This window comes from Accipiter gentilis, chromosome 31 (genome assembly GCF_929443795.1).
Source record: "Accipiter gentilis chromosome 31, bAccGen1.1, whole genome shotgun sequence".
In the NCBI taxonomy this organism is placed as follows: Eukaryota; Metazoa; Chordata; class Aves; order Accipitriformes; family Accipitridae; genus Astur; species Astur gentilis.
The window spans coordinates 9,785,763-9,807,352 of NC_064910.1; the positions used below are offsets into that span (position 1 = coordinate 9,785,763).

The window sequence follows — 21,590 nt, forward strand, 5'->3', positions numbered from 1 at the left end:
TATTGTGATTGCAAATTCAAAGTTCATTAAATATTAGTACAGTGCTCAAATTGGCCGACTGATTTGGAATTGTCATATGCCTGGCCTACAAAGACCAACATAGGGTCAAGAAAGTCCCAGGATATTTTGAATTTTTAAACGTCATCCCAGCACATCCTACTGCTCTGTTGATCTAGTCCTTTTGCAGCAGATATTTATACCGGCCATAATAGAAAAAAAGAAAGCATCAGAGGCTGGAATACCAGATTTTGACCTGTTCCATGCAATTGTGTAGCCACCATTAAATGTGGTGTAAAATCAATTCTCAGATTAGTTCTAGATCAAGACAGCTACCACTAAATCTGAAAATAAAGCAAGAAGTTGTGTTATAAATACTGACTGCAATAAGAGGAAGAAATGGGAAGAGGCAAAAGAAGGAAGGTATCACCTGCTCCCTAACGCCAGCTCTCAGATGAGAGCAGGGACTTTGGGAAGGTGACCTGGTGCTGCCCGGTACCTCGGAGCACCGGGATGCGTCAGGACCCCGCAGCAGACCCTGTTTAGTCTCCCCTCTCTGTCAGCTGGTGGCAGGCATCCCACAACGATGGGTGGCACAGTTTAGTACTCTACACCTGCGTGTCTGTTGACGTTTGAGGTGCTCTGGGCTGCCCCATGGGAAAACTTCTTGTTTGCTGGGTTTTTTTCTCCTTTTCCGAGTGGAGCCTGAGGACCTGCTGTCCCAGGACACACAGCTCAATTTGGTGTGCCATGCCTGTTTTTTAGTCCAGGTGCCTATATTGTCAGATTTCACAGCAAGGAGTCAGTCCCAGTCGTGGTCCCAGTGGGGTGCATCTATTCCCCACCCACCACTCTGATTGCTGCCCCATGGCCCCATCGGTGAGCAGGACAGAGGAGGGAAGAGCTGGTGCTGTCACCGGTGATACTGCCTGCATGGTGGCAACTATGCACGCCTCTTTAAGGGGCATCGCTCAAATTGCCATGCTGTCTCCACAATCATCCTTGAGAGACATTCTGAATTACTTTGCACAGCTCCTAGCTCAGGGCCCTTCTTAAATGGTGCAATAGCATCCTGTGAAGGTACTGTTTCTGACTGAATTATCAGGACAACTGTTCATTAGTACTCGCGTTACATTCATCATTGTTATGACTGTGATTTAGTGTACTGGCTTGCAAATAGTCAATTTATTGTATTAAATCGGTCGGCAGCCTTGCCTATGCTAATCATGAATCACACCTCCAAAATCACAAAGTTCCTTTCAGGCAAAATCATAAGGGGTGGGGTTTTTTTCATTTTCTTTATATTTTTGAGCTCTACATTGGGTCACATTTAGAGATTTCCCCCATGCACTGGAACTTCTAGAATTAAGCAGGATCTTCCACCTGTCTCTTGCTTGGAAAGCTGAAGATGGCGGCTTTTACAAAACTATGCGTCTCAAAATGAATTTCACCAGCATCTTCAGGTCTGTATGTCTCACCACCTTGTGGATACAGTCTATGCTTCCATTTCATTTCCAAGCCATAGACGCTTCTGTCACATTCCTATTCCCACGTTTTCCTGAGGTGACTTATAAATCACATTCTGAAACAGTAATTTTGATATAACTTAGGGCTTTATTTTTTTTAGTAATGATCAGTATAGTATATTAGTGTTGCCTAGTAATGAAGTCTCTTGAGACCTGTCTGGCACATTTTTCAGAACATCCTATGCTATTCCCTCCAGAAAGTGACAACAAGATCAAATAAAACTGTGTATTGGGAAAACATATAAAATACTGCCTATGTTATCAAATTATATTTTTATTTTAAATTCAGGAAGGACAGAAATGATAAATTTTGTAAGACTGAACTTCCTACTGCCCATTTCACAGTCAATGGTGTCCTATTATCTTTTGTCATCAGTTTTCATACAAGAATTGTTCCAAGTCCATGAATAATTTCCTCCTTGGATGTCCTCCATTGTCCTGTCTAGATAATACTGTGCCATTCCAAAAAAAGTTTCATTCTGAGCATTTCGTTTCTATTCACATCTGGAGCAGTGTCCCCCATTCTGAGCTCGCCAGTGCAAGAAAAATATGGACTTTGGGGAGCGAGCCTGGTGCAGGGCTACAAAGATTATTTAAGGACTAGCACATCTCTCCTATGAGGAGAGACTGAGAAAGCTGGGACTGTTCAGCCTGGAGAAGAGAAGGCTCAGGGCGACCTAATCCACCTGTATAAACACCTGATGGGAGGGAATGAAGACGAGGGAGCCAGGCTCTGATCAGCGGTGCCCACTGACAGAACAAGGGGCACTGGGCATAAGTTAAAAAACATTAACTTCAGCCTGAACACAAGAAAAGCCATGGTTTTATTGTGAGGGTGACCGAGCACTGGAACAGGTTGGCTAGAGGTTGTGAAGTCGCCATCTGTGGAGATACTAAAAACCTGACAGGACATGGTCCTGGAAAACCTGCTTTTTGGTGTCCCTTGCTTGAGCAGGGGGTGGGACTGGATGATCTCCAGAGGTGCCTTCCAGCCCCAACCATTCTGTGATTCTGTGTGATGCAAATTTGTAATCTGGTATATTTATACACATTACACTTCTTGTCCGTGGCACATATTTAAAATCATGCATGCTGTTTATCCATATGCTGTAAGCTCATGCCAGTTTACATGATCAGTCTTAATTCTGATGATTTCAGGTCCCTAAAGTAATTTCCATGACCCTCACATTCTCCCAAGAACAGCAGAATTCGTCACACTATGGCAAAAATCTTCATTTTAGGCTCTTAATCATTGAATATGTGAATACATTTTTCTTAGTATTTAAACTGCTGTTTTACTTTAATAACTTACTGTTATAAAAAGCTATTTCCCCCTAGACCTAGTCCATGCATATTTAGTACCATGTCTTGTTATTTTTATATTTAAAATGACATTTTTTACTAGATCTCTTTTCCACTAGTTCTTCCTATAGAGTGATCTCATTTGTACATCAATTCATTCTTATCAACTCAATTTAATGGGAAATTCCAATTACAGAGCTCAAATCTGGGCTCAGTTGCATAGGCACAACTGTTGACAGATGCTTTGTAATGGTTTGAAAAGTATTTGTGCACAAACCACAGGAAATCCAGCCTCACTCTTAGAATTCATGCTGGTACATGATGGCTTAGTAGCAGCACTGTTTTACTGCCTGCAGAAGTCTCTGAGAGGTTGTAGATCTGGATCTCTGTTAAGTTGTCCAACAGCCTCTAAGTGAGTCAAATACATTAATGGATAGATAAGATAGAAAGATAGGTATTTGTATGCATATCCGATTGTAATTAGAGCTTCTAAAAAAGCTGTCAATTTATGCACATCTTTCATAATCAACAGGCTTTGATGGGGATTAGCAATACTCCCAAGATTAGGCAGTCTGATGATCCCGTTGTATGTACTAAATATCATGATGATAAAGGCTAAGAATGTAACTGCACAATTGTAATGAATAAAATAGAAAACAAGCCAAAAGTCATCTTTCTACAGTATCTCTTTAAGTTAATCCAGTCTCTGACTAGCATAATTCTGAAATAAAAGTTTCAGCCACGGTTTGTGGATAAATGGTTTGTTTAATTGTGGAATGCAACTCAAGCACGCAGGGCAGGCACTCGTATACACAGTTCCCACATTTCACAGGTTGCCTTCACTTAATTATGCAGGCACTGCTTTTATGGCTTCCTGTGAGGTCTGTCAAAGGGTTTGGGGAGTGTTTTGGGGAAGGATTCTTCTTTCCTAAATTATTTTATGCCTTGTCCTGTCATGTAGATACGAAAACTTACTGGCAGACATCAGTGGTGATCTTTTTTCATGGGCTATAGCTTCAAAAAAATCAGTCCTAGAAATACAGCTGGGTCCCATGGACTCAAAGTTTGGACTCAGCCATCCACATTTAGGTTTATTTGACTTAAGGAGCCAAGAAACCCTTTTTTTTTTTTTCCCCTGCTTGAGGACTGCTTTTCAAACCTTCCGGAGGATGGTGTAGTGCTCACAATGTTTCATTTGCAAATGAAAACAGGGAAAACAGGGCACCCCTCAGTGCCAGGGAGAATGGCGGGGATCCTCCAGGTCTTACCAACTGGCTGCTCTGCTTTGTGAGACTCTGTCTTAAAAGTATTTCCTCCCTTTGGCTGTGGTCGCTCCCCTGCCCTCTGTTCACTGGCGTAAGAAAGACCATGTCGTGCTTTCCTTGCCAGACAGTTACAAGAGCAGGAAGAGGGGGGGAGAAGAGCAAGGGAGATCTTTACTGGTTTTATATTGTGTAGTGTGTGTTGGATGTTAAAATGTAGAAAAATGGCTCTGCTCATCCATAAACAGATATGAGAAGAAATTACTTATTTCATCATTCTGGTAGGTGATAAGCCTGCAGCCATTTATCAAATGTCCACTAGAAATAAATGTCTGTTGTCATTTTCTCACTTTTAATAACATTATACCTCTCTGTAATTTTAGCTGTTCATCTCAACTGCTACCTTTTTTTTCTTTTATTTTTTTGCTTTTTGAAAGAGTGAGCTTAGATGAGAAAGAATAATTTATCAAGGCTTCCCCCTTTCTTTGGTAAACCAGCAAAATGATTTTAAAGAACACCAAAGTAATTATTTGGATTCATAAAAGCAGAAGAAGCCCACTTGCTTAAAGTAGAATAAACACCAAGCAGTCTCACTTGGATTTTCAGTCGCTTTGAATTTGAGTTTGCTTTTACAGCAACACCAGCAGCATTCTCCCAGCTTGCTAACCCAAAGCCTCTACTACATTTTTCTGCCACCCTTTGGGAGATTGCTTGTCCCCACCCTGTGTGCCATGTAGAGGAGATGAGGGCCATATTCCCTTATCAGCAGTAAACCTTTCTCATAACTCCAGAAAGCATGGGCTGAAGTTCTTCTGTCCTTCAGCAAGCATGGTTGGTTGGCAACCTACTGGAAGCTTTGCTTAAGTGGAAGAGGATTTTACACAATTTGATATGACAGTGGATAATACCATCTCTCCATTATCTCTCTATCCCAATAGCAAAATAACATTATTCTAGACTACTCCCACACTTTCAGCTTTCAATATGACTGTGCCTAATTATACTGCATTGACTATCAGCAGCAGAGCTGGAGCTTTTGGTAGGCAAGTTTGGGATAATTGGAGTTTGAGGTTTCTGGGAAGACATCGCAGAAGGTTTGCAGTAGGAAGACAACTACCTGCTACAAGTACACAGGTTTAGCTACTTGGATGTTTATCTAGATGACCAGAAAAGAGATGCTCAGTGGTTCAGCTGCCACACCAAGGTACATGGGGTGGCTTTTTCCTGTCAGAGCTGTAAGTTTCTCTCAAGGCTACGTATGGACTGAGGGGGTAGCTGTATCGTTTTACATTCACATTCATGTTTTGATATTTTCTCCATTCTTCTCTTTCTCCCAAGGTGGCTTTCTCCCAAGGAGGCTTAGACACTCAGAGCCTGGCCTATAGTGAGGAAAGGAAGCACTAAGCCAAAAATCTTACATTACAGATTTTAAAACACGGACCATGTTTTCTTACATTTGAATGGAAGATAGATGAGGATCATATCCTATGTGTAATCCATCACAATAGAGTATCTCTAGACTGGTGTAAATTCATCTTATTCCTAATGTGACAGACTCCTGAGGGGGGGAAATCACTGCAGGTTGCCTTGGTTTGGATTGGGCTCCGCGGGGACACAGCTGTTACCCTCTTGTGTCTTAAAGCCTGGGCCAAAACCATCCTGCTCCTGCACAAGGACCTCATCTAGCTGGGCTATTCTCCTGTCTCCCGTAGATAGTCTACTCCTGGCCAGGCAGTCACACAGGTCTCTGTCTTGTAGCCTCGCAATAGATATCTTCCCGTGAGAGAGGAGCCGCAGGCTGGGGTCCTCCTCCCAGGCAGGGACTGGCCTCAAGCTCTGCTGTTGTCTGCCTGAGTGCTCTCGCTTCTCACCAGCTGCCCTGGGATGGGCAGTCAGCCTTCCCTGCTGTGGTTTCGAAAGAAAGCAGCCTCACCAAGTATTGCTTCTGCATACCTGCAACAGCTGGGTGGAGTTTTGGCACCTTCTGGTCTCTGTCTGAATTACAAATATTTTTTTACAGGAGGAGGTGCTGGGATTCTCCAGAGTAGGAGCCTCCAACCCTGTACTGGTGCATGTGTTTAAGTACCCAGTAAAGGCGGCAATTCAAAGCAGAGGCACTGATTTATTTTAGGATGCCCAAGGCTAGGCAGAGCAGAGAACTAAAGCATCTGAATACCTGTTAAGCTTTACAGGCCTATGTTCCCGTGTGGTCGCAATTTCAGTGGAATTTGGTTACAGTACTCTCACCGGGAAGCATCTAGTCAGGCTGAATTATTGTGTGTTGTTGGCAGAAAACAGGACAACCCCAGTTATCCCAGTGCCTGGGATCCTTGCAGTTAACACCGAACTGCTGAGGTGGGATGCATCTGGATCCTCCCAGCAAGAAGTCCAATGCTTTTTTTGCATAGGAAGTAACACAGGTAAAAATCAAATTCCCTTACAATCCCAAATCTGCCTACACAAATCCAGCTTTCACTGGGGATATCAGCACATGACCAACATATACCAGATAAGCATTTAAAAAGGAGAGCTTTCTGCAGCACCTTTTTAAATGGACCCGTGTCCTCCTACTTGCCATGTCCAGATCTGGCTTTGGAATTATTTACAACATGTTGTGAACTTGTAAACATTTCTGAGATGACAAAGTATCTCAGCTCTAAAGAGAAGGTGAAATTCCATCCCTTTTTGTGATGCAAATATTTTGAAATAGGGAAGACATTCCTTCTTAGCCTTTCAAAGCGGATCATGAGATGTAATTACAGTAATTTTACTGCACAGCTACAAATACAAGCACATGGAAGGCGTGTGGGCAGTCCTGCATAGCTGCATGGCTAACAAGGGATGGAGGATTTGTAGCTCCTCAACTTCCAAACCCTGGATCAGCTCCAGCCCTGAATACAGCAGCAACAACTGTCAGATACGTGACAAAAAAGAGCTCGTCCCATCATTATCTTTCTACTGACAGTAGTACATAATTTTTTTCTCAGAAGGTTATCCACTGTTTAATTACCCCACCCCCCCCCAGTTAGGAAATTGTGTCCTGTTCTTCATCTGAACCTGCCTGAAACCATCTTTCAGGCACTGAATTTTTCTCCTCCTTTTGTCAGTACTACGAGAAATTCACCCTGTTTTTAGATTTCTGCATGCAAGTATCTATACTCAGCACTTGACTCACATCTCAGCTTCTTGTCAGTGAGCTAAATAAGTTAAGCTCCTTAAGCTTCAAATCATGACTTGTTTTTCAGTCCCTGGAGATACTTGTGAACCCCTTTTAAACTCTCTCCCCCTCTCTGTCCTCATTATTTCCGTATCTTTTCTGAGGTGTGGACAACAACGTACGAATAGCCATAAACAGTCAGACCAAAGGTGTATCTAGCCTAGCATCCCACCTCTGGCAGCACTTCCCACAGATGCCACAGGAAGATTAACGACAGTGAAAGGAAGGTGCTTCTTTCTTCCCTGCTACCTGCTCCAACATCCAAGTGATCTGCAGGTCATTGTGCCATGCACATATGCTCTTCACCTGAACCGGGATCACTTCCCAATTTCTGCTTTGACATTCCTGGTTGTATGGATCCAGGGACCACCTTAGCATAGTTCTGGCCATTGCAGTGCCTCAGAAGCTCATGCTGACCCACTGTCTGTGAAAATTTTGAAGTTCTTCATGGAGCTGCAGCTTTCCAAGACAGCTTACTTACTAGCTCTAGCAAACAAAACTTGCAGTCTGATGGAGCCAGTACACACGATCCTTCAAGCTAACCTCTTGTCCTTGACTCTCAAGTCCTTATCTGGAACGCCACCATGTGTTGCCCCCTGCACAGATTGCGTTGAACTAGGATGTGAGTTTGTCCAGAAGGAAACATTCTGCACCCCCAACTTACAAGTTACGGAGCGCAGAAGGTGAGATATTAGTATTTGACTTCAGACCACTTCCAACTCTACCTGCTTTTCAACTCCTATTTGGAGAGTAAGCCTTGCTTGCTTTCGAGAAATTTTAGTACAATGGCCTCCAGCCTACTGTAACATGCCTCTAGTAATGTTACCTGAAAGCTTTCAATGATCGAGGTGTTCTAAAATGTGTGAGAGCTACTTAAATTAAATAAAATATATTTAAATGTGTAGTCGGCCCCTGGATTTTTTGAGACTATGTGCAGAGAAGGCTTAAAAAATAAAACTAGCATTGATGGTCTTTCTAAAAGAAAACTGAGATTCCCTTATAGTAGCATAATTACTCCAGGTGTTAAGGCATTAAAAATAACAGCAACATTATAGAGGAAGGAAGGAGTTGGCTGTACTGCCACCACCTTTATTTCCTAGGACTTCCAAACGAATGTGAGAGAAATCTTATCACATTTGCATCTCCAGGTGTGCAGGTGTTTCTGCACCCCCACCCTTTCTGTCTTGTAGGCACACCCCCCCACACTCCTGCTCTCCTTCATGCAGTCTCACCCCCAAATCCCGTCTCTGCTCCTCAGCATCACAGGCGCAGGCAGACACGTGCCAGCTTCCTTCATCTACAGCCATCGCCTGCATGCAAGACCTACCCCCTCATCCACGCGTCCATATCCCAAACCAGCGCGCACACACCAGACCCCCACACTTGCACATGCTGTCACTTAGTATTTTATCCTGGAGATGGGACGAGACACAGAGGGTCCCCACTGTCCAGGCACTTAAGATGCCCGAGTCTTTTTGAGGGGGGATTTGGGGAGAATGCCTTTTGCAGTATGCCGGGGTTTAGGAGCTGCCAGCCAGGTGAGTATGGGTCTGAGCTGCTCTTTCCCAAATCGAGTGGTTGTGATGGATTATATTTATACCTCCACTGTTCCAGCCTTTGACAAACCATCCCACACATCTGTTACATTAGAGGCTTCAACCTAATATTTTTTGAGCTGGGCATATGGGAACATGATTATATCATCTTTATTTGTTTTTCTCCATTCACTCTCACTCCTCCATTCTTCCCTCTCCCCACCATTTATCATTTAAGGATCCACTAAAATATTACACAGTGTTTTTTACTCATCCCTCTCTTTTTCCCCCCTTGTTGACAGATGCTTACCCCAACTCTGAAGTGATCTATGTGTGGACTAATAGCACCACAACGTCTGTGGTGGTGGCCGAAGACGGCTCACGACTTAACCAGTACCACCTGATGGGACAAACTGTAGGAACTGAAAACATCAGTACCAGCACAGGTAGGGAGAATATTTCCATCCCCTGGTTGCTGACAGTCGGAGCGGGAGGGGAGATCCAGAGGCTCCGGCTATTTTGCGAGGAGGCTAGGGAAGCATCTGTGGGACGTGGGGTGCTAGGGAGGTCCTGTGCAGGTTCCTGGCTACTTAGCAGAGGCACCGAAACACTCGGAGTGTTATATGCTGGCTCTTAGGTACGTTGCAAGGCTCTTGCTGAAGATGCATCCAGGCTCCCGCTATTTAACAGGAGCGCTGGAGAAGCTGCACGCAGCCTCTTGGCGACCGCCTTTGCCGAGGCTGCCAGCGCTGTCGCTGGCCGATTTCCCTGTGGGAAGAACCACCCCGGGAGGCAAACACCACCCACGCACTTGATCCGTCTCAACCACCGCTTTGAAATGATTTGCTTGATGAAACCGCGGGGGGCGGGGAGGGAGCGGAGGGCAGGCGGGGGCCGTGGCGTGGCTCTGCAGCGTGTCCGGGGGCACGACGTGGGCCGAGGGGAGGCGCGAACCCCGAGGATTCCCATTTCCTCCGGGGCCGCGAGCGGAGGCGGCAGATGTGGGAGCATTAGGGAGGCAAAGAAGCTTTAATCCCCGGTCGGGCACCCACGTGAGCCGTGCCCCCCCTGCTTCTCAAGGCTCCCACGCAAGGGCAGCCCTGGGTGCGCATTGGCGGGGGGACCCCCGGGGGGGTCGGGGCCGGGACAGGCGTCACGTGGGGCTCAGCAGGACGGGGGCTTAACCAGGTTACACAAGGCACTCGGCTGGAGAGCATTAGTGGCATCCAGCGGGGGCGGGGGGGGGGAACAAAATAGCCTGCTGTGAAGGGAAGGGGCATCTCCACGGCCGCTGGTCGCACGGGGCTTGGGGTGGGGAAAGGGGTCGGCCTGCAGCAACGGGGCCGGGAGCAGTTCCCGCTGGCAAAGCACGACAGAGCCTTCGGGGGATGTCCTGCGTCCCTGGAGGAAAGTGACGGGCTTTGAGCCGCAGGCAGGATTGTAGAGGACAAGGTATGGGTTGAGTTGGGAACCCGTTCCTATCCGCAGGAAATTTAGGAGACATGAAAACAGGTAAACGTACACTTGCACACCAAGTTAGCTGGACCGAAACATGAAGGTGCGTAAAGCTTTCTGCTCAAACTGTCCAAACATGGCAAATAAAAACGGGGGGCAGCTGGGCTTGCCGCTTACTCTCCAAAGAGGACGCAAAGTGAGGGAAGGCTTGCCTCCGGCAGCGCAGGGGAGCCACTGAACACAACCGCCGTCTCCATCCTACAGAGCTTCACCCCCTCCCTCGCCCATTTTGGGAGACACAAAGCTGTTGCTAAAGCAAAGATTCCTAAAGTCGAGAGAAGCATATAGACAGTCAGAGCAGCCACCGCTGCAGAAAAAGGATGGGTACACTATCTCCCATTAAAGAGCAAAGACACTTTTTTCCTTACCAGTTTACCATCATAGCCGCGTTGTTTTCTGCAATGAACGGCAACTCCCCTCTCGCCTTCATTGTTGCCAAGACAAAGATCCAGAGGACGTACTGGGGCATCTCCTACAAACTCGTCCTGCTCCTCAGCGCAAGAAAACCATCCAGCCCAGGCAGTGAGTGCTCCAGCGTGTCAGCTCCAGGCCACTTCCAGTTTGCAGCTTTGCCTGTGAAAGCTCCTTGTACTCCTCAGCCCAAGGAAACAGGGGACTCTTCAGACAAATCCCAAAGTTTCTGCCCGGTAACCACCTCCGTCCTGTATCTTGAGATTTAGGCTAATAAATGCTTGTTTTCCAACGTCAAGATTTTATATTAATGTCCCGGGTTACATCTGGGCTGGCTGGATTCTGATTGCAGGGTGGATCACAAAGAGCAGGACACAGATTGTAACCGGGGATTAGCAAAATACAAAAATCCGATTTTGCACAGGGAAAGCATCAGTCAGCGATGGATTTTCTGGACTTCATCAAGCTCGTAGGAGGCCAGTAATCAGGGTTACTTATGAACGACTGTCTAAAGCATTTCTTCCTTCTACTGAATTGTTGAACGTGAAAAAGAAAAACCAAATAGCTATTGCACAGATCCAAGTGCTTGGATCTTTTGTGGGTTTTTTGACACATGTCAAACTACACAGCCTTTGCAGTTGCACAGGCAAAATGTTTGTGTATGTCATAGGACGTTTATGCTCTCCTTTCTAGCAGACTTTCTTTTCTAAATGGAAATGCTGGACCTGCACCAGTCCCTTGGGATTCTGCTGATTTTGTAGGCAAGCCGCTAAGTTTGGCTGTCTTCTCAGAAAAAATATCCTGGCACTCCCAATTCATGAACCAGTTTTGAAATTGGGAACATTTTAGCCATGCCACAGAAAATAGCTCTGACATGTGCCACCTGTTTGTTGGGTTTTTTTCTTTGTGCTAACATCCCCAAATGTCATCCCCCCCAAAGAGAAGTTATTTGACTACTCACACTGCTTCCAACAGCCCCAACATCTGTTATGTCCTGGTGGTACAAGTGCTGAAAACAATCAGATACGGGATTTGGGTCCAAGTGGATCTTGCTGCTTTCCACAAATGGTTGCCCAGTTCTGTTCCCCATACCCAGAATCTCTCATTGCTAACTTAGGATCTGCAGTGCCACAAAACAAAACAAAAACCCACTCTTTTATCTTCTGCCAGCTGGAGCCTGAGCTTTGAAATATCCAAAGCCTAAATAATAAAAGAAGCATTCAACCCCTCATTTTGCACGAAATAATTCTGATTTTTTTCCTTGAGATGAATCTTTCCCTTGCATCACTGTAAAAAGGACATGCTTTTCTCATGAGCCAAAATATTCTGGATGTCAGCGTGGTGAGGGATGCAGCATCACAGACCTAATGTCAGGATCTTGCCAGAACAGCTGTTGATACACCTGAGTCCAGGTATATCCAGTAAACAAACGAGCCTGGGGGTTGGTACAGCCTCATTAAAATACTCTATTGAATCCCGGCATAATGGCAATGGAAGAATGCATGTAAGATCCTGGAAAATTTTTAAAGCATGATCTCCAGAACTCCATCATCTAGATACCAAAAAAATCCTATAGCAGCTTTTAAAGCATTAAAAAACCCCCTTAAGACCAGCAGCAGCACAGTAGCATAGCTCTGTGAAGAAATGCAGCCATTCCCGCTCTAGGGCTTTTGATTAGTGCTAAATTTGTTATTAAAATTGTTTTGTGCACTGATGAGTGGACTCCATCAGGAACAGGATTCTCTTTTAAGTGCTACATAAACCTATAACAAAAATTAGCTCTTGCTCAAGAAAGCTTATGGTCTGAGGATAAACAGTGGCCTTACAGAAGTAAAAGGGAGCTTTGCCACTCCAACAGACCCAGGCTTTTGTTCTATATAAACAAAAGGCCAACTCAGGCAGCTTTTAGCTTTACTTAAGCAGTGGTCCCAGGGCTTTAAAAACCAAGCTGTGGGGTTTTCTTAAGCCCTAAGTCTGCTGGAGAAAGCATTCCTAGTGTAGGCATTTTTGAAAGGGACAGCATGGGAAACCGGAGAAGATATTGATTGGAAGAAAAGCAAGTACAAAATCAAAGTGATATCATTATTTCAGTGGAGACAAGAGCTTTGATAGGTTAAAGAAAATGATAAGGAAAAATTGGCTGTGGAGGGCCATCAAACTGTAGGCATTCATTTTCCGCATTTTAAAAAGGTAAAAAGGGGATCCTGTTGCTCTGCTGAAGCCGTGTAGATTTTTTTTATTCCGGATCCAAAAGCATACTGTCAAAATCAGTAATGCACATAGTCACTCTTTAGCGAGCAGGGAAACTGTGACTCAAACACATCCCAGTGCAGTAGCAACTCAGATTACAGGCACATAGACCTGCTGCTCCTGGCATATTTTACGGGTAATCCACAAACTAAATGGTTCTAAATAAAGAGCAAGTGGGGTTCCTCCTGAGACCACATCCCTGGTTCAAAATGACAATAAATGGAAGTGAATTAGACGCTGCTTCACAGGGTTTTTCTCCCCAGTTTCACCACATTCCCTGTCCATCTCCACATCCCCCTTCAGGGAGCTGTTTTGCCAGAAAATCAGACTCCAGAAGAAAGTCATAAAGGTTGAGGCAGGCTGTCAGGTAAGGTATTTCTGTGCTATTCCAGTCTTTCTGTCTAAAATCCTCAGCACGAACAAGGTCTGTACACTTCATCCAGAGTAACAGAGCTCCTCTAGCATAACATATCAGTGCAGCTATACCTGCAAAAGCCCTTTCACTGTAGACCTGTTCTCTGCTAATTAGCCATATTGTCACTTAGAAATAATCTGCCAAATCTAACTGCTTAGCAATGCTGGCCACAGCTCAACTTGGGCTATTCACTCAAGGCAGAATCAGTCTGTTACAGATTTTCCTTTTGTGGCTGGTCTATAGAGACTAACAGTCAAGTCTTCCAACAGAGATTATAGCTATATTTGTTTTGTTCTTGGAGGACAATATATATTTCAGAACAGGCATTACTCTGATTCATCAGTACCCAGCTGAATGATGCATGCTTTTAAATTAATTTGATATCAATGTGAGCGGAGATGTTAGGGCTTGAAGGGGTTGGTTGGTTTTTATTCTTGCATTTTGTTTTTACTCTTATTTTTTCCTAGGCAAATAGTAGCCTGTCTTTAGCTAGCAAGATTTTGGCTTTGGGGAGCAGTTACCATCATAGCCTTCAGTAACAACTATATGGTTTTCCAGGAACAGTCTGAAAGAACCAGTTGAGTTTTGATTTTTTCTGAAACATTAGGGAAGGTGACAGCTGGTCTGTCGATTTTAGAGTGCATTTTTTTAGGCTTTTATTGAAATTCAGAGGACCTGACAAAAGACAGATTAAGGCAATGCTGTGAATTTGGCATATAAAAAAGACATGGAATTTAGCACTGCTGTGGCAGCTTTCAGTGAATTCTCCATGCAGGCAGTACAATATTCATTGCAGAAGTGAACAAGACATGGCACAATGTCTATCCAGAAAAAGATTATCTTTGCAAGGGCTAAGGTGTACCAAATTCTAAGCAAACTGCATGCACTAGAGGGACTTTTTTTTCAGGAGAAGCAGTCTGATGGGTTTGGGTACTCAGATCAATAAGACATCCCAGGATCCATGTGCAAAGCTGCAATTTTGGCAGCATTGACACTGGGACAGGCAGTCCCCAAAGTGTGGTGCAGAAGGAATGTCTGGACCTGGTCTCATTCTTGAAAACTGATGGCTTGGCAATAACAGTTTCCCTAATGAGGTTAACTCCTGCTGCTAAATCAGGTTTCTAAGAGTAGATGGCCTTAATCGTTACTCTGGTAAGACAGTTTGTAGAACTGAGTCAAAACCAGGCAGGACTGAGGCAGTACCAGCAACCTGAATTTTTTAAGCTTCTGAATGTCAAGACTTCCCAGGTGCATAAAAGGACTGCAGCTTTTCAGTGCAGTAGGAGTAGTCAGTCGTCTTCTGCTTTTAGGGACTGAATGTGAAGACTAGCAGGATCTAGCAGCACCTCTGTCTCAAGTCCTGGTTTTCCACAGCACAGAATCCCAGACATTTTTCATGCAATTAAGAATGGCTGCATGGTATCCTCAAATGGGGAGGGGGAGGGTGGAGCTGGCCTGCTTAAGTCCCTAAATCAGTAAGCCTCCCTTATTTTACCCACATGTACATTTTTTTCTCCTTCTAGGTGAATATACTATTATGACAGCCCATTTTCATCTGAAAAGAAAAATCGGTTATTTTGTCATCCAGACGTACCTTCCTTGCATTATGACTGTGATCTTATCACAAGTGTCATTTTGGCTAAACAGAGAATCTGTCCCTGCTAGGACTGTCTTTGGTGAGTATCCCACTTTCTCCCAGCACGCGAGAAGGACCGGTCTGGCTTGTGGAATTGTTTTGCTGTAACAAAACCACAGTGCACTAATGCTTATTTCTGCTTGAGATGCTCTAGATGGTCCCTTGTTCTCTTCCAGTTTAAACTCAAAACGCATTTAAAAACACTGTCTGGGCTTTTTTGGTAAAGTTATGAAAGAAATTGCTCGAGAATCAATTATATGAAGGTTAAGGACAGAAGATAGAAGAACTAGATTGGTGCGATTTTGGGGGTTTTTTTCCACTCAGGTAAAATACTGGATGGCTTAGAACAAAAAAGCATACATATTGTCATATTTAGAGTATACTCTAGCTAAGCATTTGAAACGGATTTCGCTTCAAGACATTTTGTTTATCTCTGTTTTAAGATGTTTATCTGGGAAAACCATGTAGAGGTTAATTACTGACAATTATCTCCATTACCATCAAACAAATTAATAGGATTTTGCATTTAGAAAACATATATTTACTACAGAAGTTGTCAAGGAAAAATCCTTTGGGGTGTCTTAAATTACTCTATTTATCACTAAAAGATTGCAGAAAATAAACACAGTCTTAAGCGAAGGTTGATGAAATACAAAATTTTCCCTAGATGAAAAATGAGGGGAGCGGGAACAGTTTATTATGTAAAACTTCATTCAGCTGTTCTTAAAAGGGTCGTTCCTCTGTACAAACCTACTGAAATCAGTTGGCAGCTTTGACCAAAAATCAGTTCAGCAAGTTGTATGGGGAGAATACAGGTACCAGCACCACTTTGCTGACCAGTGGTACCCAGTCTAGGTTTACAAAGCTGTAACTGAGAGCTGAATTTTGTTCTACTGGGGGCATCCTCCCCATAGGGAAGTAGTGGCAGCTCTGTCATTTACTGGCCTATGGGGAAAGGAGGAGCTGCAGCCAAGGAAATCAATAACATCCAACAATTTCATACATAAAATCTCCATGTAAGAAAATAAATTCTGTAATCCCACTTTATTCTGACAGTTACTGCTAAACAGGTTGCTCACTGATTTTACAATGTACTCCTTAATGAGGGATGCTTTATACATGCCATGCATCAGTATACAGGGATAAAATACCGGTAAGGTTCTGGTTTATGTAACAGGTGGGTTTGCATTACCCCTAAAAATACTTATTTAAGTATGCTATAACTAGAGATAACCAGAACACCACAGAAGTAATCACCTGAGGGTGGAGGCTTTCATTTTTTCTTGGAGAGCAAAGTATCTTACTCTTTCAGAGCGTAATACGCAAATGCTAACTGACTTCATGTGGCCGCCTCAGCTATCCTGCTGAATTGGGGCCTGCTTGTAAGTCGTTAGGGATCTTGTAAGGACTACCAAACTGATCTCTGTCTCTTTTTTTTTCCTTCTTTACAGGAGTAACAACAGTCCTCACCATGACCACCTTAAGTATCAGTGCCCGTAACTCTTTGCCAAAAGTGGCCTACGCTACTGCAATGGACTGGTTTATAGCTGTCTGCTATGCCTTTGTATTTTCTGCATTGATTGAATTTGCAACAGTCAATTATTTCACCAAGAGGAGTTGGGCATGGGATGGCAAAAAAGCCCTGGAAGCTGCTAAAATCAAGGTGCTTACCGTACATTTTTTAAATACCTAGAATAAAAAGCAGGTACTCAGCATAGTTCAAATAACTGAATGGACAATTTTCAGCTTCTTTGTGAAAAAGGTATTTAATTACCTCATGGAATACTTTCACCTTCCTATAGAGGAAAATTTTCAAGGAAATATGCTGCCATCTCTTCACGGAGATAAACTATCATTCTTTACCATCTATATGAAGAGGAGCATTTTCAGAAGGTTATATGGCATTGAGTACATGTGGCATGGGATTTCAGTGACCAAACTTCTGATAATAGCAGACATGTACTATGAAACATATCTTGGCAGAGCAGTCCCTATGTGCTCTCCCAAATAAATGGCAAAGCTCACATTTTGCTCCCTGAGTCAGGGTCCAACTACAGTATCCCCAATAAAAAAGAGACAAAATAGCAGCCCTGTGAAAAAAACGAACTTTTGGGTTTCACGCTGAAATGAAAATTTTGGAATAGGACTGACTCTTAGCAAATGATCTCCTAGAGAGAGCTTGTACCCGCAGGCATCCCGAAAGAGCAATACAAAGAGGGCAAGCTGGCAGGGGCAGTGAGCCCGGCACCACACTCCTTGCTGCAGCCAGGAAGGTGAGGTTCATGTCTTGGCAGCTGCCCGCAGGGCAGCAACCTCTGCAGGTGCAGGACAGCATCGCCCTGACAAAAGAAGATGCTAATACACACACCAGGTGGGATCCGGGTCCGGCTGGCTGCTCTTAGCTTTCTCTGGCATCAAGGAAAGTTTAAGCTGAGTAAGGGCTATAAAGTCAAGGCAGAAACAGCTGTTTAGTAGTCAAAGTCGGAATAGCCAACAGGCATTCGTTAGCATGATTGATTACGGTACTTAGATTTTTGGGTTAACATCTTGAGAACGTGTTTCGGCTTTGTTCCTGCAGTCTAACGTTTTGTTCTTTACACTGCAGAAAAAAGAGCACCAATTGCTAGGAAATAAATCAACTAATACTTACAGCACTGGGAAGATGACCCCGGCACCAAACATGCCAAAGGATTCAGCCCCATCCGTCATCTCAAACGCTGCATCTGCTCCAGTGAAGTCTGCAGAAGAAAAGCCTGCTGAAAGCAAAAAGACTTACAACAGCATCAGTAAGATTGACAAAATGTCCCGGATAATTTTTCCAGTGCTGTTTGGAACTTTTAACTTAGTTTATTGGGCCACATATTTGAATAGGGAGCCTGTTATTAAAGGTGCCAATTCTCCAAAATAAACTGAAGGACTCTAAAGCCACATGTGAGCCATACTTACAAAGCAGATGCTACCAAGGAAAATTTGAGATCCAGACGACTTTCTACATTTGGGCAATATTCTTCAGGAAGTTTTTTGCATGTTTAATAATATGTACAAATAATATTGCCTTGATTGTTTCTACATGTAACCTCAGATGTTTCAGAGACGATTATATTACTTACAGCAACAGATCTTTATAAAAGATCAGAAGACATTGAACATGGCTTCTTTGCTGCTGAGTATCTTGCATTGATAGTTTACAAATAAAATAAGTTATATTTTTTAACTGTTCAAGTGTACTACATATCGTGGTTTTTATACTTCAGGTGTACAGTCATACAAATATAGGCTTAACCTATATTTTACAGAAGAGCTCCACTATTGTCATCTGATAAGTTACTGAGTAACGCCAGTTCTAAATGTGCCAAATTATTAAGTGTAGGGCTATGTTTGAGCACCTTTACTGGTTATAGGTAGTGTATTACTCCACAGAAAAAACTGCTCAGCCCAATTTTCATTGGAGGTTAATACAATGCAGTAAATCCTAATGGGGCTATGCTGATTTTCACTGCTTGAGCCTCTAGCTTGCAGTGAAATAACATAGGGAGCAGGATGCTACTTGTGTAAATAAAGGTGGTGGAATCTTGCCCTTAAAAAAAATACAAAGTTTGTTTGGATTTTGCATTCCAAGGAATTTTCTCGAATGATTCTCAGTATTTACTCCAAAAATTAGAGATATATTGCATGAAATTAACATAGATTAGGAACATACTTGTACAAATAAAACTTTTAACAACAGCAGTAGACATTTTTATTAGGGTAAAGTAAATGATGTTTGGCCATTTTCCCAAGAAGAAGATTGCATCATATTAGCAGAGATTAACAGTAAAGAATTACAGTAAATCTGCACTAATTATTGTTTCCCACAGTGAAAAACAATCAGCCAACACCAAGAAGTGTGATCATAAAAAAAGATGTGCTTCGTGACAGCAAGGTGTTTCAGTGACAATATTGACAGAAAGGTCTTTGTACTGTCCATCTGAAACTTTTCTATAAAACGCCTTGCTGCTGCCAATGTGTTTTGCTTTTACAATGAATGAGAAAATGCAATCTGAGTTTTCAGCTCTTTCCTCCTTGGCATCCTTTCCTTGTCCCAGAAGCTTTTGTAATTTAATCTTAATGTTTAAATAAAAAACACATTCAACATTCGATTGTAAAATGTCATTCTTATACTGGTTATCCTTTTAGAGAGACCAAAAAATCACAAGAGCTGGAAGAATGAATTGGAAAGCACACATGCACGCACTCGATCACATGTGTGCCCATGACGCATCCTCACTGTTGCCCAGAAAGGTACATACTGAGTGAAGACAGTGAATCGAGACGTTTCAGAATTAGGTGCTATCTTGCTATGGAGCATCAGCCCTATGTTCTGTTTGGGACAGAGTGGAGAGTTCGTGCTTCGCTTTGAGGTGAGGGTCTGGTCCGGGACCGGGGAGCTGTCTGGGCTTCTTGTGTGTCTTCTCTTCATCCCCTTCATTCCTAAACATTGCCCAGAAAAAAAATCTCACGCACCTATTCCTTTTTGCAGCTTTTTGTTTGATGCTGTGCAATTAAAAATTTGCAAATTCTCAGTGGCCACGGAGAAGCCACGGGACTGAGCGGATGACTGGAAGCTGGTAAAGAGGAGCAGGGGAGGGGCATGCCTATCCATTAGTTACAGTGCTATCCTGAGCCAAGGGAGGATTTGGATCTCTGTTCTCATGTACGCTTCCTGTGTGGCCCCGAGCAGCCACACACCTCCTTGTTTATCATTTCTTTGTTTTCAAAAGTGGGATAAAGGTATCTGAATATAATGAATCTGGCCCTTTGGGGATCAAAAACAGTGAAAAATTGCAGTCTGTTGGGAGGTGAAACTTTATAAAGGCCCATAGCTATTTCTTTTCCTGCATGCAGGTTATTGCCATGAAAAGGTTGGAGCCAACAAGACCTCCCGTTTTCTCCGTGAAGAGCATGTAGCTTTGCCAAGTCCAACAGAGATGCAGTGTAGTGAAGTGCACAGAGATTGTGCGGGCTGTCCCCAGTGATGCCCTCACTGAGCACCTCTGAAACAGCTAAAACCACCTGGCAACTGGCAGAGGGGTGCAGCTCTTTCTGCATATGCGAGACAGACCCTCTCAGCTGCAAACCTCTTCTGCCTCTTCCTATGGCCATAGAGATGTACAATGAATACCATGCTAGGCTCCTAGAGGCTGAATATCCACTCAAGGAGTGGTGAGCCTAACATGCTGTCAGGGCTAGCAAACGTAACAATTCCTCTTAGTCAGGACACGCACACCTGGAGAACTTTTCTTCTAAGCACTTCATATGGGTGCGCATTCCTCCTGTGGCAAGGCAAAGTGACCATGAAATGAGGGGCATGGAAGGGTTTTGTTAATCACTGAGGCAGTCTGCCTGCAGCCCTGCAGATGGGCGCTTGCTCACTGCCCTCGAGTCTTTTCCTGTGGTTGGTGACGATAGGGTCTGCCACTGACAGTCGTGGCAGATGGATGTGTGCTGGGTAACACAGCTGGACAAGGCTTCTTGCTAGGAATCAGTTTATCAACAGCTTGCTATTTCTGGTCTCACCAGAATAACAGATGAGATATGACTCTAGCAACATCAGTGACACAGCATAATGCACCAAATTAATCTTCCTCAACCAGGCATCTGAGGATGATGGGTGGGCTGGTGAGGACCCGTCAGGAGATAGTCCCCTTGATCATTTACCGGTTTTTTTTGACCCCATATGTACACACACTACCATGTTGTTGGCAGGTATGTATCAGTACCTGTGAGCTCAATTCTCTTCCCAACCATTCTGGCAGCCTACAGGTGGCACAGGCTCAAGCTTTCTTATCACACATTATTATTTATGATAATATTTGCAATTGCAAAGCTTGATTTTTAGCACTTCTTCCCCTCAGATGCCAAACATTCAAGTTACATGAAAAACAAGGTGGGTTTGGTTTTGGTTTTGTTTTTTTTTTTTTATTTCACAGGAAGATTAGGTAGTTAGACAGTTTTAAAATACAGTTATTGAACAATTATGTTCCAAAGATTAAGGAACTAATTGGACAGTCACTGACTGAAACCACATTCTGTGGGTTCAAGTTCAATCTGGAGTGTGGGACTTCTGCACAATTCTCTAAATAGGTTGAAACTATATCAGGATGCTGAGTCGCTGATTGCTAGAAGCCAAAGGAGTACTTGGGAGGAATATCTCATATATGTGCCCTGTTCCTCTTCCCCCAAAAAACTCTGCTTCTGGCCACTTTCAGAGGAAGGATACTGCGCTATCCAGACCTTTCTCCTGATCCCATATAGCTACTCAGCAAATGTTCTTCCGCAAGAGAAGGCTGGAGCGCAGGAATGCCGAGTCAGACCCTAGGCCACAGAGTACATGTGAAAGTGGCACCAGAGTGGTTCTGGGACAATGCGGAGCCTGTATTTACTAAATGGTGGAAAACTATGAACAATCTGCGAACCTCCGGAGGAGGCTTTCCTCAGACTTCCACAAAAAACCTCCAGTGTGAGGTTTTTTGCTACATGAATGA

General features: G+C 43.7%; 2 protein-coding genes across 5 annotated transcripts in view; one reads left to right on the forward strand and one right to left on the reverse strand.

The window, feature by feature from the left end:
* Positions 1-11,153, reverse strand: part of GABRB3 (gamma-aminobutyric acid type A receptor subunit beta3) — a 195,188-nt gene extending 184,035 nt beyond the window's left edge. Inside the window, exon 1 of one of the 2 annotated variants that reach the window (XM_049834262.1) lies at positions 10,723-11,153. In XM_049834262.1, the coding sequence (XP_049690219.1) occupies positions 10,723-10,823 (101 nt within the window). In that variant the 5' untranslated portion in view covers positions 10,824-11,153. The remainder of the gene's footprint in view (positions 1-10,722) is intronic. The other variant, XM_049834264.1, reaches the window with a different exon arrangement.
* Positions 1-19,182, forward strand: part of GABRA5 (gamma-aminobutyric acid type A receptor subunit alpha5) — a 58,048-nt gene extending 38,866 nt beyond the window's left edge. For all 3 annotated transcript variants that reach the window (XM_049834268.1, XM_049834266.1, XM_049834267.1), the window contains exons 7-10: positions 9,142-9,285; positions 14,954-15,106; positions 16,518-16,729; positions 17,672-19,182. In XM_049834268.1, coding sequence (XP_049690225.1) covers positions 9,142-9,285; positions 14,954-15,106; positions 16,518-16,729; positions 17,672-17,974 — 812 coding nt within the window. In that variant the 3' untranslated portion in view covers positions 17,975-19,182. The remainder of the gene's footprint in view (positions 1-9,141; positions 9,286-14,953; positions 15,107-16,517; positions 16,730-17,671) is intronic.
* Positions 19,183-21,590: the final 2,408 nt, after the last annotated feature.